An 18,454-nucleotide genomic window follows, 5' to 3' on the forward strand; every position below is an offset into this window, starting at 1 on the left:
AGGTCCCTTCCTACCTGAGCCCTTATATGATTCTATAGTTCATTAAACACTTCTATCTTATAACTGTGGACTTTGAAGTAAACACAGCCTAGACACTGACTGCACTGAAATGATTTGTGTAGCAAGCTGTGGTTTCAGTGGTACACAGGACACATGTAAAACTGTTTTCATACAGTATTAATATGCTCTGCATTTCAGTGGTTCTAGACTCATTATGTATTCTTTCCACCACACAAGGCATGTTACTCTGAGCAGCACAGAAACACTATATTGCAACATCCAGTGCCAGTACATTCTCCAATGTTCTGTGTCAAAGTTCAAATAACTGCATTTATTACACTTGTGAATCAGTCTTAATTTGGAGGAAATCTACAATTTAACTTGGAATACTCAGTTTTAGTTTTCCAAACTACACAGTTGTGAGCTTCACAATTACATCTAACGTTTTTCAAATTAATTTTGCTGAAGAAAACAGAACTTTATGCTATAATTTGGTATTGTTAAAACAGTAAGTTTCTTTTGTTAATTCAAGAGAGCACATTGTTTTTATTCATAGCTTCCAGAAACATTCAATTCACTACAACATCAGCTAATGATCCAATTGTCAGGATCTGACATAAGCTATTTTATGTCATTAGTGACATATCTTGAATCATATGGAAGTTTTATATCTTGCTTGTTATATAAAATCTAAGCTTCCTAATTAAAACGTTCTACATGTTAGTACTTCTGCTTCGGTCATCTGTAAATTGGGTTTGTATAGCCTAACATGACAGACAGGCAAAACTTAAAAGTGAACGTATATCTTATTACCTGTTTCAATTTCCCAAACATATACTGAATCATCTTCACATCCAACAATTAGCAGATTTTCAACAGGGTCAAATTTGATCTTCTTCACAGGAAACAGATGCTTTCTGGCATGTAGGAGACACTCTCTCCTCTGAAGGTGTAGAATTGCTACTGAGTGATCATTGCACACACAGCACACTATGCTGTGATCTTTAAACTGTAGAACAGATTAAGAACTTCATTATCAGTACTGCAACAACAGCTATGACCACACCACTGTTACAAGACTGGAACAAGTTGCCTAGTGATTTATTTCCTGAAACATAGTAGTTTGGGAAAATATTTCTTTTCAGCCTATTTCTCCAATGCGTTTTTAGCAGGCTAGCTGTACAACTAATACACAAATAGGAAGATACACAACCCACTGATTTTTCAAATGAGAAATTTAAATACCATTAATCCACAGTACTTAACCTGACAAAACAGTGATTATATAACCAAATATATAATTATTTGCAGTTATCCTTGAAGAGAAAGTAGTAAAGACATTAACTTAAGCCAAACTGTTAATCATGTGATATAAAATTATATCAAGTCTTAAGGCACAAAAGCCAAGGGCAACATATTTCTAATGAAAAACAGGTATGTTGCTGTTTAATTTAAATGGAACTTTTTTAAAATGGAAATTTTAATTTGGATGGAACTGATTCCACAAAGCCTCCTCTTTCCACTAATAATTTTTGGTGACATAAAGGAATTCACACTATGAAAAATTTCTGCCCTTTAAAGAGAACTGGATCATCATCCAAGCAGGTATTAAATCCTACCTAGATTCCAGAAAAAGTGCTAAGGAACCTTACAAACATTAAGAACTTTTGACAGGCCTCTAGAAGGTATTCAATCACATCACTGCTAAAGGTCTTGTAGACTACTTAATCTTAATGTTATCATTAAGTAAACTCTCAGCCAAGTATAAGTATCAAATAAGTAAATAAAATAAGTATCAAATGTCTTCATAGGCTAAGAAAAATGAAATCCCAACCCAATGGAATGCAATGGGGACAGAATTTTTTCGGTGATTTTTCATAAAGGTTTCAGTAATTTTTTTCTCCTGAATTCTTACTTGAAAATTAAATTAAAACAATTCAAGTTTTTCTAAAGCTTATAAAACACAAGTGTGTACACACAAAGGACCACAGAGATCTGTCAGGAAACAAATACAACCATATAGATTGAAATACTATTTAGGTTGAAATACTATTGGTCTAATTCTTGTCTTACTGCATTCAAATCCCTAACCTTACTGATCACACTTTTCAGCTTCAGAAATAGATAAACGGATTAAAATAGCTTGATAATCATGATATTAAAAAATTATGAGTAGATATTAAGAACTTCAATTTACTACATTTTTAGCACTTTTCTGAACCTCTGAAATCACAAATTAACAAAGTCACCCCTTTAAAGTTAAAAGTAACTTTCAAACAAGACAATTGATTAGTGAATGTAAATCAAAGACAGACAAAGTATCACAGAAGTACCACCAGATAGTGTTTCCTTCTCATATATACAAGTATATTTAACACACGCATAAGTTTATATATATATTTGTATCTATATTTAATACCTTTTATTGTGTTTTTACTTACTTTGAAGTTTTCTGGAGATCGCAATAGCTCTGTCACTGGACCAGCTTGCAGAATAAATTGGTGCAAGATTTCTCCAGTAAATATACTCCAGCAGATCACAACAGAATCCTGTCCCCCTGATAGCAGCCAGCTTGGATCAAACTTGACTGATTTATCATGTGGATAAAGTAAACATGTGACTCTGCTACTATGACCATTCAAAACTTTATGAGATAGATTACCTGAAACAAAAATATTTTTGTTCTTTAAACATAAAGGTTTAGTATTAAATTAAAATAAAAACACATTTGCTAATACGTTGATTCAGAAAACAAATACAACTAAGAATTGTCTTCCAATGAGTTTTAGGCAAGACATCCATAGGATCAAACAATTTTAGACATTTTCCCAAAAGGGAGGACAAAGACCTACATTCTAAGATTCAACTACTAAGATGTATCCTTTTCATTCCTTCAGTGGAATGATCTTTTTGAGGGAAAATAAAGACGACTACTGCCCATATCATGACATCCTGCAACTCAGGTTCCAGGTGATTTCATACCTGCAGCCATTCCCAGATTCCTAACAGCACAAAGCACCTTGGTAGTACTAAACTGTATCTTAATAAGTCATCTACAGGGGGAGGGTAAAGTCCATCATAATCTTCCTTTTCTCATTCAGAGCCTGACCATCACCTTCACTTTCAGTGAATATTTACAGGGCTCATTGAAGGGGATATTGGAAGTATGAAGTTTTCTGTGCTTGGCTGAGATAATAGGTAAAATTGTTAAAACTTACCTTTCAAAGACACGTTTTCTAGAAGTCTTGCTCCTGCGGTTTTTAAGCCTAGTGTTATGAAAATTTCCCCGTTTTCACAGCCACAGACAAGTTTATCAAGGCTGGGTATGTACACAGAGGAAGTCACAACTGCATTTTCTATTCCATATTTAGATGCACAAAGATGATCAATAATGCCCTCTGACATGGAAAGGTTTTTATCAAAGTTATCCTGAAGACTCCATATTGCTGCAATTGGGATCTCTGGAAAGGGGGTGAGGGTAAGGGGGTGGAGAGAGGCAGGAACACTTGTTTTAACTCAAAACCAAACATACATTTTAGTTTCTCCATCAATTTCCCTAACTTATCCCTTCTGCATCCTGAAGTTGGAAAGTGAGTTGCCATTCCAACATTGGATCGTATCTTCTCACTATTTTTTTTTCCATTACCTGTCCATGAAAATCCACAAGTAGGATCAGCTAAGCAAATTTTGATGATGTTTAGTAAAGATGTGTTTATGGACAGGTGGAAATAGATAGATTTGTTCAGTTACACAAAGAAATTGTGTCCATTCCTGGACACTCTTAGTTGGTGTTGCTCCTAATTAGAGGCAATCATCACACAATATATAGATGAGCAGTAATTTGTTAGTGTTAAATTTTTTTTCCATAAGAATAAGTGTTCATGAAAATTGACTTAAAGACATAACTAAAGAGACTGTATTGAGAGTATACATTTTCCAGACCTTTTGGTGAACCATCAAACGTTGATGCAGGGACATCAGGAACATGCCACAAAGTGATTCTTCCTGAAGCTTCACCAGAAAAAAGAATCTTATAGAAAGGCTCCTTCCTTTCATTCAGAAAGCCCATAACAAAAGGAAAACTCTACCAAAGAAAACACAACAAAACAACAGTAAATCAGTCTTCTGTTGCATAAGAACTGATCAAATAATGCAATAATTAATTGCAAATTCAAAGTTTCTGACATCAAAAGCCATAGACATCTAAAACAAATAAAGGTTGAACACTCAGCTGTCACTAAGCTATGCTCAGACCAGGTCTACTCTGCCTGGTACAAGCCCCTCAAAGATCTCTACTCTGCCAGTACCTTTGGCTGAACCTACATCTCAAATGGAAAAACCTACTTGGAGAGATCCCTAGGTTCACTGCCTCTAAGTGAAGACCCCATATTATCAGCAGTGTACAGAATATGACGGTATGTTTATATACTGCAATTTTAAAATAATGTGAGGACAGGATGAGCTGTCCTGCAATTTTAAAAGTTGGAGTATATTTATCTCAGAAAAATAATGTTTTTAATATCCATGAGAACTAGAAATCTGTACACTTTCTTTGTCCATAGAATAACAAAGTTTATATCCTGTCAGTTGCACCTAGACTATGTGACAATCTACTGGTGACTTGTCAAGATTTAGTGGTTAAATAACCTTCATTCCCAAATATGAAACTATTAAATACCACAAGTGAAGTGTCTAAGGGGAAACTTCTAAAGGCTCAAAACTAGAGTATCCTCCTCGACTGGAAGTTAACAAAATAAGGAATCTCCAGGTATGTTTACTGTAATACATTTTAGTTTAGACCGGTTTAGGCAGTTTTGTTGTGTCATACAAATTGGCTATAAAAATTATTCAGGCAGGAGGGTAAATACTTGAGCATAAATATAAGAAAATAGTATTGGACATTATTAAAAATGCATACATTTGGAGGGGGTCAACATATCTTCCTTCCATCACTGTAACCCTTGTATTTGCATGCATTCTGGTTATTTATTTTCCCCCATGATAGATGACCTTTTGGCATCTTTCTGCAGTTAGGACAACTGTTTTTAGATCAGAAGGATTGTTGAGGGTGACATGACTCAATTGTTCTATTTTCCTTCAGCTGAAATAGATATCTGTCAGGCTTCAGAAAAGTATGCAATACAAATGCTTTCTAAGAGCTTAATTGTCAACAAAAAAAAAACATTAGAAAAACACACATTTGACAGTGTTTCTAGTCAGGAGTTAAAAAAAAAGTCCCCCTTGCATACCTTCAGAAACTGTTTAAAGACTTCTTGAGTTCTTATGCAAATACAAAAATGCAATGCTTACAGGAATTAACCTCACATCTTCCAAAACCAATTTCAAACAAGTTTTGTAACAGAATGGCTTTGATTCTGGTTTTGTTGCTACGCTGAAGGGTTAGATTTATTTCTGTTCTATTTTCGCAAAAGTAAGAAACCCCCGCACAGATTTTCTACTTCCTAACTTCTACCCATTCTTCAGTTTTTCTGTCAGCTGTTTTTCCTTATCTATTTCACTCTGGTCACACAAGGCAAAACAGTGAACCAAGATGCAGATTTTAAACAAAATAGCTTAAGTGAACTCATCCAAGCAGTAACTTTGAAATTTGAAATTGATATGATATACCCTGCCAATCATAAATTCTTAAACAGAAGTGAAGATCACCTACTTTAATTCTACCTCTTCTCTTACCAAAGAAGCTTCTTCAAGGCAGAGGCCATAGTTCTGAAGAGTCGTGTGTCTATTTTATGCACTGACTACTGTCAGTCTGCTCACAATGTAAGTTAGGCATGTGATTATGCCTCTGAAGGCTCAAGATAACAGTATTCTAAATAAAGTGTCACAGATTCAAACCCCTTCAGCTTAAGATAGGTATACATGGGAACAACCTGTTTACACAATTTCACTGAAACATGCATGCATTTCTTAATAGAAGAAGAATGAAACAACTTGCTTACATTTTGCTCGCTTTTGTTTACAGATGTGCAAGTAAAAGGTTCTAAAGCTATTTTAGACCACCTAAAGAAAAGCTTTCCCTCCATTACAAAATCAGAAAAAAGTCTGTAGCTGAAGACAGGATTTTTGTGAAAAATTGCCAGAAATTAAGACAATATATTATGAACATCTCCAAATTTACAAATAAGTGTTCAAATGAAGGAATGCCTTGTTTTATACAACGTTCAAATTCATTACTATTTAAACAATTTTTAGGGATCATTCTGGTAATTTACTAAAAACATACAGTAGATTTTGAAGCTGACTGTAAACCTTTATGAATTTACCTTATTTTCCTTCAGACCAGTAAAGCAGAGTAAATGAGGATAAACAGTTTCTTTCAGCACCTTCCCATCTGCAGGATATATGCTTTTAGAAAGCCCACTGCATAATTTAAAAATAAGAGATTTAAAAAGTCATTTTTAGAAAGCAGAACGGTAATGTCCAAGATCCACACATTAAATTAAAAGTTACCAAGCAATTACAAGCGACTTTGTGAAATCACAGCACCAGCTGCCCAAGTTCTACATGGCTAATCTTATTCCTGTGTCCCCTGCTGTGTCAAACAAAGGCTAAGGGCTGTCAAATTCAAGGTAAATCTTTGAGTGCCAGAGTGGTTTTGTTCAGGTTTTTGATCATTGGCAACATGCAGAGATTTTCCATAATAAACCTCCCAAAGTTCATCTTGTACCTAAACTTTTTGTGTGAATTTCCCATCTGAGCCCACCTGTTTAGCAGCTGGTAAATGTAACTGTAACCATCTTCTGTCCAGATGATAAGTCTGTAAGCTGCTAGTACTTCACCACCAGCAAAGCACTGACCACTTTTACTGAACTCAGTACACAGCAAGGAGAAATCACAATAATCATAAACCTAAGATCAGAGAGAAAAAAAACAGTAAAATATAAACAAACAGTACTGATTCATTTTAATTCAACTAGTTTTGTGCAAAGGATCAGTAAGTAAAACATTAGCTTGACTTTGTAGTGAAACTACCTCTTATAAAGCCAAAGCAGTTTTTATACCATCAAAATACCATAATATCAGAATCAAAACATATCTCAAAGATAAACTGACAAAATAAAATTAAAGGCTTCTACTATATTAGTAGATTTTAGATAGGGTTTAGGTTTTGCTTTGCATTTTTATTATATAACGTAACAGACCAGTAAATATTAGAAATAATGAATTTAGTATGTAACAAATATGACATTAAAGTCTGATAGATACTTAATACCTCTGTTGGTATTCTTTAAGAATTCTGTAAAAGAATCTACTGGTGTAACCAAAGCACATTTTAACAGAACAGATTTTCTTCTGTGTTTGGGAAACAGATTTTTATTTTTCACAAATTGAAAGTAAAGAATACATAAAACATACATATAAACCTATTTGCTTGGGATAATTCTCGTAGCTTTTCCACTTATGAAGACTAAAAAAAATAGCCTGTTTCCTCTGACCTTGCCATTTTAAACCAGAACAGGATATGAGCAAGGCAACCTAAGATAGTTTGTTTGTGCACGTTCCTCATAGCCTCATGCAGAGTTCTCTTAGCCACATTCAATAACTTATTCCAACAGTTTGAAGAAATTCTCATTCCAAAAACTTTCTATGAATTGCTCATATGGAACATAGGACTTTCTAGCTAATTTCCTCTACATTTTCATTACTATAAATTGAGTCACTAAGCACACATGAATCTCTACGACACATACCACGTACCTTTCTAATTAAGGAGTAATATCATCTTTTTCTTTAAAACTATATATTCATTAACACACAAAAGTTTAAAATAACTTACACATCTGTGCCACTGCTTCGATCAGTAAAATACTCAAATGCATAATGGAAATGTTGCAAGAAACACGCGTCTCTTGCAAAAAATGTTGTAGAAATTTATAGAAAATAACGAATGTTACTGTCATTGCACATAAAACCTATCTATTCTATATGGAAAACTTATCAGTGCTTTTGTACAGACTTTAAATAGCACAAGAGAAGTCTAAAGAATATCCTACAAGTATATTAGTTAAAGCTGACTCAAGTCTATGTGAATTCCACACGCCACCCACCAGACAGTACTGTTTGGATCAGGTCCTTATATTAAAATAATTTTGAGCTATTAGCGCCAGAGGAATGTCACAACCAAGGTGAAAAATACTGAGTTTCCACACCATGGTTCAGATCAACTTTAAAAAACACCAAATTACTCTTTCAGTAACTACACAATCATCTGCTTTCTTACAGCTAAAACAGAAAGTGATAGTCCGGGCTGTTTGTTTTTGCTGGCTACTGTTAATGGTACTGATGCTATTGGCCCTGATGAAACAAAGGCTTCTAGTTACTGAGGACTTGCTGACTGTGATTACCTCTGACATACTTAAACATTTTTTGTGGATAGAACCATAGAGTCACTTGGATTGGAAGGGACATTAAAGATCATCTAATTCCAATACCCCTGTCATAGGGACACCTTTTACTAGACCAGGTTGCTCAAAGCCCCATCCAAACTGGCCTTAAACACTTCCAGGAATGGGACAGCCACAGATTCTCTCAACCTGTTCCAGTGCCTCACCACCCTCATAAGGAGGAAATTCTTTAATATCTAATCTAAATCTATTCTTTTAGTTTAAAACCATTACTCTTTGCCCTATTGCTACACTCCCTGATAACAAGTCCAAGTCTCTCTCCTGCTTTCCTGTAGGCTCCCCTTTAGGTATTGGCAGGTTCCCCCAACAGCCTTCTTTTCTCCAGGCTGAACAACCCCAACTCTCTCAGCCTGTCTTTGTACGAGAGGTGCTCCAGCACCTTAATCATCTTTGTGGCCCTCCGCTGGACTCATTCTAATACTTCCATGTCCTTCTGGTATGTGTTTGTCTCCTTTTGAGATGCACTGCTGAGAAGGCTATAATATACCCCGTTCTTTAAGTGTGAGTAATACTTGAAATATACTTACTATCCTATTAATTTAATGACAAACTTTTAAAGCAGAAATACATTAATTAAAAATAAACACTTCATCTCAGTCAGAGAGTTAAAATAACAGGAGGGAGGACAGCACATATCTGACCATTAGCAAGCATTTTAACTGAAGAGAAAGTAGTATTTTCATGGGAGAATTAATCAGCTTTTCAAAGATATTAACAAAATTAAATAAGAACAACACTCAATAACATACCTGCCAGCATATGGAGGACACAACTAGAAGGAGCCTTTCTGTGTAAGTGCAAAACCGTATTGCTTGACAGTTTAAACAGTCCAGAGATTTTGATTCCTTTTCACACACACCTTGCCTCTCCTTCACAGTACAAAGGGAAAAAAAGCCATGTGAATTATTCCAGATAGCTTAACTTTTAGAATAGAAATAAACATTGAAAAAATGTTTTGACATGTATTTTCAAAGTGTAAAACAACATATTGATTAAAATTGTGATAGGAGAACAGCGTTCATGAGTAGTGTGCAGTAGGGTTCACAAGTACTGTGTAACCCGAATACATTCTGCATGACTCAGATCTTGATCTCACTTGAAGTGATAATGAGCATGCAAAAGAGCTAGAGGCAGATTATGGGTTGAATCTGCTGCCATGAATATACACTAAGTATTCTTCAGTCAAAAAAATAGCTACAACCACCCATGGAGTGACATTATCAGATTCAAAACAGCTGAAGAATATTCTGCATTCCCAGTCATCCAAACCAAACCACTGTATTCCTATTCTAGCACCTGTGCATGTCAAGTGACAGCTGTTGATATTAACATAAAATTGAAGAGAATAAGTGAGTTTGAAGATGGACAAATAGGTCATGACACAGTAACAGTTTTCCAAGTAAAGACAGTACTATAAAAAAATAGAGGAAAGTCTAGAGGACCATTTTGAGAAAAAGCAACAAGAATGAAGAGGAAGTACAAAGAGTAAATTTTAAAGAGCTTTGAGTTTAAAGGAATGAAAGGGTTCCAAGAACTGAGTGACATTATTGAGACAGTAGAAAAGCATTACAGCTTCAGCACCACAGAATATGGAAAGATATGAAGCCTGGGTAGAAGACTGCAGAGTCAAGTTAAGAGCTGTCCAATGGCTCAAATAATTTTAAATTGCAATAGGGGGATTTTTTTTCCTCCTCAGAATTTTTTGGAAACTTAGTGAGGACTAACATCTTCATCAAGGACACAGACAATACTAATCAATATGGTTTAATGCACATCCAGAAGATTCTCACTTATTTGTACTGTTTCAGTACATCCTTCACTTGAGGATATTACTATGTTTGTTATTGTTCCAATTATCATTTCACAGCTCATACAAACTGACCTGTATGCTGGTCAGGGATGAAGATAGCTCCCATACTTTAAGAACTCCAGTTATAGACACCGCAACCAACGAGTCTTCTGTGAAAAGGCAACAGTGAGACAACTTGAAACCAAGCCCAAACAGTGCCTAACACCAAAGGAGAACCTTGGTATAGACACTGGTGTTGTACACAGCACTAAACCTGATGGATTCTGTTTAAATGAAATATTAAACAACTAATTTGTACATTGAAATACAAAGCACACAAGCAAATAGTGAATAACTATTTTGCTTCATAGCTATTTTCCAATAGAAGATAAAATAGGGGTTCAACACCCAATAATTTCCCTGATATTACCAAATTAATTTGTAGTTACACATTAATGAGTTACTTACTATTGTAGAGATCATTTGTTTTTCCTCTAAGAAAGATATTGAATGAAACATGACCAACATTAGGAGTATGTAAACACCTTTTAAGGTACCAACAATGAAATATTAACATCCTGTACATAACTGCTCTGTAAAGCATTAGATATTTGTAAATCTAAGATTGTACTACCTATACAAAAAAATATTATGTAAATTGACCTACATAAATACATCTATAATGTATACCTTGAATTCTTGCAGAGTGAACAATACACATACAATTTATCCAATCAGAAGACTGAGAAGACAAAGCATGTAGAACACCCAAAGTTTTAGCATCAATAATAAGAACATCTTGATATTCTCCACAACAAAGAAGCCAGCCTTCACCTGTCATTCGGAATGAACAATGGTAGTACTGTGCAAATGGAGAGAAGAGTCAGCAAACAGAGCTATGCAAATGCACATGCATATTTTTTATATTAAGCATATCATACTTGGATTTTTATTTAATCAAAGAATTACTAAAAATATACAGTAAACAGCATGAGTCAATACACCATTTTGCTTATGATACAAGTGTTCCACATACATTTATAACAATTTAATATAGACATATTTTAAAAGAGGTACTTAATATTAAAAGTGCTATCTGCCCTGCCTGACTACTAGGATTTTTGGAAACAATCAAGGTGTTAATTCTAATTATAAATTGCTAAGGAATTTGCTACTTGTTTCTCTGAGATCAAGTGTTTGGAGGGAGATGAGATCAAACTCCCATTACCAAGAGGTACATAAAGATGTGGGAAAAAATTCAGGTAAAAACCACATAGGATTCATAATGAATTTTCAATTATTTTCCAGAAAGAATTTCTACTCTGAGATATTATTCAACATGACACTAATTGCTTTGGTGTTCAAAAGAACAATTCGTTCTCAAAAATCAAATAGAAGAAACACACAGAAGAGTACTTGACAACAGATGACAAGGGTGCAGATTGACTATGAAGATTTTTTTGTGAGGTGTCTTATGTGCAAACATATTCGCATTTCATGTTATATCTGTTCATAGTTGTACACAATTGCTATGAATACATAAACAATAACATCTAAAAAAGCTTTCAAGCTCTCATTTTTTAAGGATGTTATGTAGTCAGAGACAAATATCCAATAACCTTAGAATTTTGCCTTTTGCTTCAAATTCTCTGTACTAATTTTAGCTAGATAATTCTCAGACTATCAGTTAAATAATTGAAGTCTAAAACCAAAAGATAAGTAAATGAGAATAGGATAACTATTGTCACAGAAATAAACAATAAGAAGGAAAAATGCTTAGACATAGGAAACATTTGTAACTGGTACTCTTAAACTACGCTAGAACAGGAATATTTGTATAGCCAGTCCTCTTAAGAAGAGATTCCACACTGCTTAAGGTCCCACAAATGGTTAGGAGTTGACCCTGGTGTTAAGTTTCATTTCAAACTGCAAATATTGTTAGTCCTGCTTGATATTTGCAATTTACGCCAAAACCATCTACGTTGAACAAAAGGAAACACTAAATAAGATAGCATTAATTAAAAATAAAGCGACATTTTAAAACAGTGATGTTATCAAAGACAGTATGCACTACATTTCCCAGGTGATTACATTCTGTATGAAAGTATGCTTTTTCAGGTCCTATTATGCCACACAGCTATTCTTCAAAGGAAAAAAAGACAAACAAAAGACCCACAGCAAAACAAATAAGCAATTACTAATACTTGAAAATTGAATTTTAAGAATAACTTTGTCCTAGTCACATTATTTTCTTTCCTATGAAAGTTTTCTTAGATATTCATATTTTTCTTTAGCCATCTTGTCAAAGCTATAGATGAAAAATAATTATCTAGCCATAATTAGACTCCTCACCTCTTAGTAGAGAAGTAACACTTCTGAAGTATTTGTTTCTCCTACTTGAAGGATAAGAATTAAGCTCCTGTTTCTGATCATCACAAAAGGACACAGATTATCAGATAATCAGCTAGGTCAGATCTGTCTGCTTCTTTGCAAACTTCTCCATAACTCACTATTAAGATCTAATTAAGCAACACAGATCATACTGTGCCTCAATTACATAACTGGGGGCATTAATATTGCATATATGTACAAACAAAAGCATATATACTTTATTATATATACATACAAATTAGAGGAATATCTTTTTATGCTGTTTATATATGCACTGAAATGTGTATGTATAAGTAAACATATACATTGTTAAGAAGCTATTCATCAATATTTTTAATTTGGTAGTTTACCTAAGTTTTTCCTTCTTTTTATCTTTAACAATTATGTTCAAATTCATCACAACCAAAACATTGACATGAAAAACACAATGTCTTCTGGAAGATTTGAAGAATTTGAATGCTGAATTCGCCCATAGTTTAAGAATCACATGAGAACTCAGTGAGGTCTCAGATTTTCATCATTTGGAGACTTAGTTCCACCATAGACTTCCTCACTGAACATAAGCAGCATTTTAATTAACCAAGGAACCCTGAGCTCTTCTTTTACTAATACTTCCAGAAATAAAAACATCTCTGAATCAAATTCACACATGCTGGGCTCCTAAATAATATCTGTGCGTGCACACACATTTTAAACTCCCTCATACTCAAATATCTGGATATTTAGTGTACCTGATCCAGTTAAAGCCAAAAACTTGGGATCATCTGAAGAAAGATTTAAAGTAAAGTAGTTTGGCCTCTGAAAAAAATAACAAACAACTCAGTAATCTGCCCCTGAATTCTGCAATGAATGAAAGTGCATTTTTGGAAGTGGGGCAGAGCAGTCTTTTAGAAGATGGCCATTAAGCATCAGAACCTCTCAGACATGTCTGAAAATAAGATATTATGCAAACTGGCTCACTATATTTGCCTTGATGGCATGTAATTCAAAAATACATCAAAAAACTAACATTAAACTTGAAGTTCCCATGCCATTTTAACACAGGACAAAAGTAAAGATTACAAGACAGTGGCACTTTACCTGATGACCAAACTTTATAATATATTAAGTGACATGGCATTCTAGACATCTGTGGCTTAAAATCAGTTTGATTTGAATAATGAATACAGATGAACATAAATTCTAGTTATTTTCTTAGAAGAAGGTCAAAAGGAAAAATAACCAAGCTAATGCAACAAGTTTTCTCTGAAGTCTGTTTTAGCTATGTTTAAAACTATGCTTCTGAAAAATCATGTTAATAAAGCAAACTCCTCTTGTAATGAACAGACATTCCATGAAAAGTTGCTATACTTACATAGATTGCTGTGTGCCTATAAGGAAGCTTTGCGTTCTCAATGCACTGTCCACTAGCGACATTCCAAACACACATCTCCCTGCCAAAAACAATTTCATATTATTCTGTCATTTCCACTCGGCTGGAATAATTTTGTGCCACCAAGCTTTTCTTTAGTGCTGTACTTAAGTGCAGTCTGATCGTTCATGGGCTTCTTGTTACAGATTACTGGATAAGAAAATGTTGTGGTCATTAGCAGGGGATGACATACAGTATCTGTTTCTTTTTGTTTTGGTAATTGCACCCTGGTACCTCACAGCAAACCTGACTTTAAGGCCAACTCTTGTCTACAAGAAATTGTAGGTATACTGCCATTACTGCTCGTCAAAGTGTCACTGTAACTATCATTCGTTGGAATGACATCCTACTGAAAATGATTCATTTCACTGAACTTAAACCACGCGTTTTGAAAAACAAAAACTGAATGCTGCTGCAGAACAAGCATCGAGGGGAACTGATGCATTCTGTTAAGACTAAACAGTGCCACCGTGAGGCTGTTCCTGAACTGTCTTTACAAAGTGAATGTCTGTGCAACAATTACAGCTGCACTTAGTTACATTTAAGAGTAATGTCTGAGAAAGACTAGCTAGTCTTCCTCATCAAGATATTCAGCATGTTTTGAAAATCAGAGTAAAACAGAAACAATTTAAATGTTGTGTAATTTTGTGATTTTTCAAATTATATTCTAAGACATTTTCTGTAAGAGGACTTGAACGCATTATGGAAAAATATTTTAATATATCAGAAATACTCAGTGACTTGCATTTTATTCTACACACCAACTTTCACAGTTTATGTGAATTTAAAACTACTACTTAATTTACATTTTTCAATTAAATGGGAGAATTATAATCTATACCTACACAGCGCATCAGTCTGTAGACTAAAAATCATAACTTAATTCTCACACGTTGCTAGTCATTTTAAAGCAATGAATTTCTTCTTGGTCATGTCAAAATATGAAAATTAACTTCACCACTTCAGCTACATTGCTATTCATACATGCAAACATGCACATATTAGACTAGAATACAACTTCAGCTTCTGTACATTGCACTTAATTTGCTTTGTGTACAACAAGGAACAAGTAATGTAACATGTTGATAATCCTGTCCTACAGCACATACTACATGCAGACAAAGGACATCAGCAAAAGCTTCTGAATCGTTATGGATTAATCTCAACATTTGCATATAAGAAGTAGAAAGTGTCTGATATTCATCCTTCTGGAGTAAGTCAGTTATAGAAACACTCAAGATACTGACATGGGATTTAGGCATTGGGGAAACAAACATCTTCCACACAATTTCCTCATTCCAAGGAGATGGAGGCTTGAAAGTGGAAGAGAACTGAATGATTCACAGGCCAGACAATACAGTTGAAGAGACTCCACATCTCCTGAAGATGAGGTTTACTATTGGTATTTATCTCAACTTCACATTGCAACCTTCCAGCAGTCAGTGATAGATGCTTTGCCTGTACTCAGTACAGATGAGAGGTAAGCTATAATTTGGTAGAAAGTACACATTTAAAAGGGCCTGAAAGACTAGTCCTACCAATATCCATTCCAAGCAAGCCCAATGATATGCTCAGATGCAGAACCTTCAGAATATGAACTTCTTTCTTCACAGCATATCTATAGCAAAAAAGTCATTTGTTTCTTAACATGTTTTGTCCCAGCTTTTTTTTTTTTTTTGCAAACACAGTATCTTCTCTCCCTATATGATCTGGAAATAACACTGCACTAACAGAACTTCAAAATTAGGATGAAAAATAGTTTCCTCTCTGAACATTTGATTAAAATTGTAAGAGGCCAATAAAAAAAGTTCTGTAGACTTATCTCCCTTTCTGCACAGTCTTTACAGGTTAGACCATCCCACTGGGCAGACAGAAGTAAACAGTTTTGGGTTCAGAAGCCCAAACCAGTTTGTTCAGTTATCCCCTTCCTGTAAACCAAAGATTGATAGAATTAGACAGATCCTAGCAGCTGGGGCTGGTTGGAAAGGATAAACAAGCTTTCCAATGAGAAAATAGTACCCTTATGATGAGAGATGTAACTTGAAGAAAGACAATTGGCAGGAGCTCATCATGGGAAGAGGTTTTAAAGCTGTCCTGTTAAATGGAAAAGACGAACCTAATATGAGAAGGGAACAGTATTAAGTAGAAAGACAAAGCTGTTTAAGAAAAACCCATAAGGAAGTAAGAAGCTGGTTCTAACTGCTTTCAAAAGCTGAAAGCCTGAAGACATGGGCTTCAAATTCCAGCTGACAGGATTATCAAATATTCAGAGAAAAAAATCTGAAGTGTTACCCTGCAAGAACTGGAGAAATTAGTTTGACTCAAGTGCTGGGCCAAGTCACAACAAACATAGTAGAAAATCTGCAAGATCAGGAGCCTCTAGAAGGACATACTGCAAAATAGCTAGTCAGATTTGGTCACTGAGCAAGCATAAACTGGACATAGTACATGAGCCTCCTTTACCGATTCTGTTCTTGAGACTGAACTCAGGAAGGAAACACCACAATACTAAAATTTTAAACCTCTTGATTCCCTCCTGCAGCTTGTTATTCTCCATTTGAATGGAGCCTAGCTGATCCTCTGAATAATTCATTCTCCTTACCACTAACTAGATACCTGAAACTGGCAAACCCTTCTGCTGTCCAAGACATTAGCTCCGAGTTAGCCTATCATATATGAGAAATACAGTCATTATCATAAGTAAATGCTATTCTTTTCATAGCATAGAGGAAATGGATTAAAAGCCCTCTGCTAAATGCAGAATCTGACCTATATATGCCATACATTTCTTGATTCAGGAAAAGAATAATTGAGGATTCAGTTACCTACCCATTTTCAGTAGCACTTACTACGTATGGTTGTTTCTCAAATTCTCTTGCTTTTGCCAAACAAGTTACAGAAGCAGTATGGCCAAAGAGAATTTCTTTAGATGAAATCTAGGAGAATAATACAATGGTTTAACTTAAACAGAGTGTTTTCTGTATAAGCTACCAAGATCTAAAAACTAGAGATACTACTTGTAGATGTTATCAGTAAGTGACAATGTGCACTATATTCTTATGTTCTTGAATGATGTTTCTGGGATGCACAGAAATGTGCACAGATTATGCAGTTTGCACACTGGCAGTAGGAAGTACAGTCTTTGTAAATTCTTCAGAAGAAGCAATTTCAAGACTACAGTGATTACAGAGTGTCAAATGTAATAGAACAGGTAACGTACAGAAACTCCGGCCCTCACTGTACTACATACAGCAAGAGTGGTAAAGCAAAGTAGGGAACTGATACAGCAAAACTCTTAAGTATGTGCTTAATACTATGTTTAAGTAACCCCTTTGACTCTGATGAGCTTCACTAAATGCAAAGGTCATCTTAAAGGAAAGAGGTAGCCCCATTAAAAAAGCAAACTAAAGTTTCAAGACATATTTGAGCTCAGATGACATCAAAAACTAAAACAAAGCCATCCCTCTAGGAACACAGTCAAAAGTTAGCATTGCTTTGACTCCATTCCATTTTGAGGAAAATAAGTGTGAAAGAGTAGCAATAAGCCAGTAGGTTTGCAGCTTAATTATACCAATAATATGTATTCCCAATATTTAATCTTACTACTTCCATCTTTTCACAAGTTTTCCCATTAACTTGGTAGACAGCTCTGATTTTGTAAATAGGTGTTTAATCCTGAAATGTTAGGCCACATTCACCAACTAGTTTAAAGAAAAAGACACTTCACAGGATATGAATTAAAATTGTAGCATATATTTTATACTACTGTGAGTAACAGCGGAACTCACAGCACAATTTCAAATTATAATTATAAAGGTCAATGTTCATCTATGAAAAGTTTTCTGAAGTCTGCAAATAACAGGTTATTCATATAGGTATTTCAACATTTATAACTTTGCTTCACGAGTTTCCTATAACAAGTCTCACACTTTAATTATTAAAGTGCAAGAGTCTGGATAATTCCACTGTTGGTAATAAAACAGAAAACTCCAATCCATCAATTTGGCAGACACAAACCTTTAATTCTGATGAAAGATCCCAGAGACATATTTGTCCCTCTTGACTTCCTGTAACAATAGTCTGCTGGTCATCTGTAATCATAATAGCAGTGATGCTGTGAGAGGGAGCAATTTTGCCCCACACTGCCACAGCCTGTACTGATACATTCATAGCTGGCACCTGAAAACAGAAAAAAGTCAAGATGATTTTAAGTCACATGCGATTAAAAAAAAGAAAACACAAACAAAAGCAAAACACAATCAAGCAGTTGAATCAACATTTGAAAAGGGGAGCTACAGAAAAGCTGATGACATTTTGAAACATTTTCTAGTTGTTGCCAATATCCCACTAACACTTTCATTGAAATAGCTACCCATTAATAGCTTATATATACAATGGGACAGTGATGTGCTGCTATTTTAAATTTATGCAGTAACA

The 18,454-nt window shown here is 34.8% G+C and overlaps 1 protein-coding gene across 1 annotated transcript in view; it reads right to left on the reverse strand.

The window, feature by feature from the left end:
* Window positions 1–18,187, reverse strand: part of WDR72 (WD repeat domain 72) — a 112,033-nt gene extending 93,846 nt beyond the window's left edge. Inside the window, exons 1-12 of the mRNA XM_035554002.2 lie at window positions 18,035–18,187; window positions 16,847–16,953; window positions 13,961–14,039; window positions 10,906–11,077; window positions 10,309–10,385; window positions 9,176–9,295; window positions 6,725–6,870; window positions 6,285–6,381; window positions 3,943–4,084; window positions 3,219–3,461; window positions 2,442–2,662; window positions 814–1,009 (exon numbers count right to left, since the gene is read on the reverse strand). Coding sequence (XP_035409895.1) covers window positions 814–1,009; window positions 2,442–2,662; window positions 3,219–3,461; window positions 3,943–4,084; window positions 6,285–6,381; window positions 6,725–6,870; window positions 9,176–9,295; window positions 10,309–10,385; window positions 10,906–11,077; window positions 13,961–14,039; window positions 16,847–16,953; window positions 18,035–18,187 — 1,753 coding nt within the window. The remainder of the gene's footprint in view (window positions 1–813; window positions 1,010–2,441; window positions 2,663–3,218; window positions 3,462–3,942; window positions 4,085–6,284; window positions 6,382–6,724; window positions 6,871–9,175; window positions 9,296–10,308; window positions 10,386–10,905; window positions 11,078–13,960; window positions 14,040–16,846; window positions 16,954–18,034) is intronic.
* Between the last annotated feature and the right edge of the window lie 267 nt (window positions 18,188–18,454).

This window comes from Cygnus atratus, chromosome 11 (genome assembly GCF_013377495.2).
Source record: "Cygnus atratus isolate AKBS03 ecotype Queensland, Australia chromosome 11, CAtr_DNAZoo_HiC_assembly, whole genome shotgun sequence".
Taxonomy (NCBI): Eukaryota; Metazoa; Chordata; class Aves; order Anseriformes; family Anatidae; genus Cygnus; species Cygnus atratus.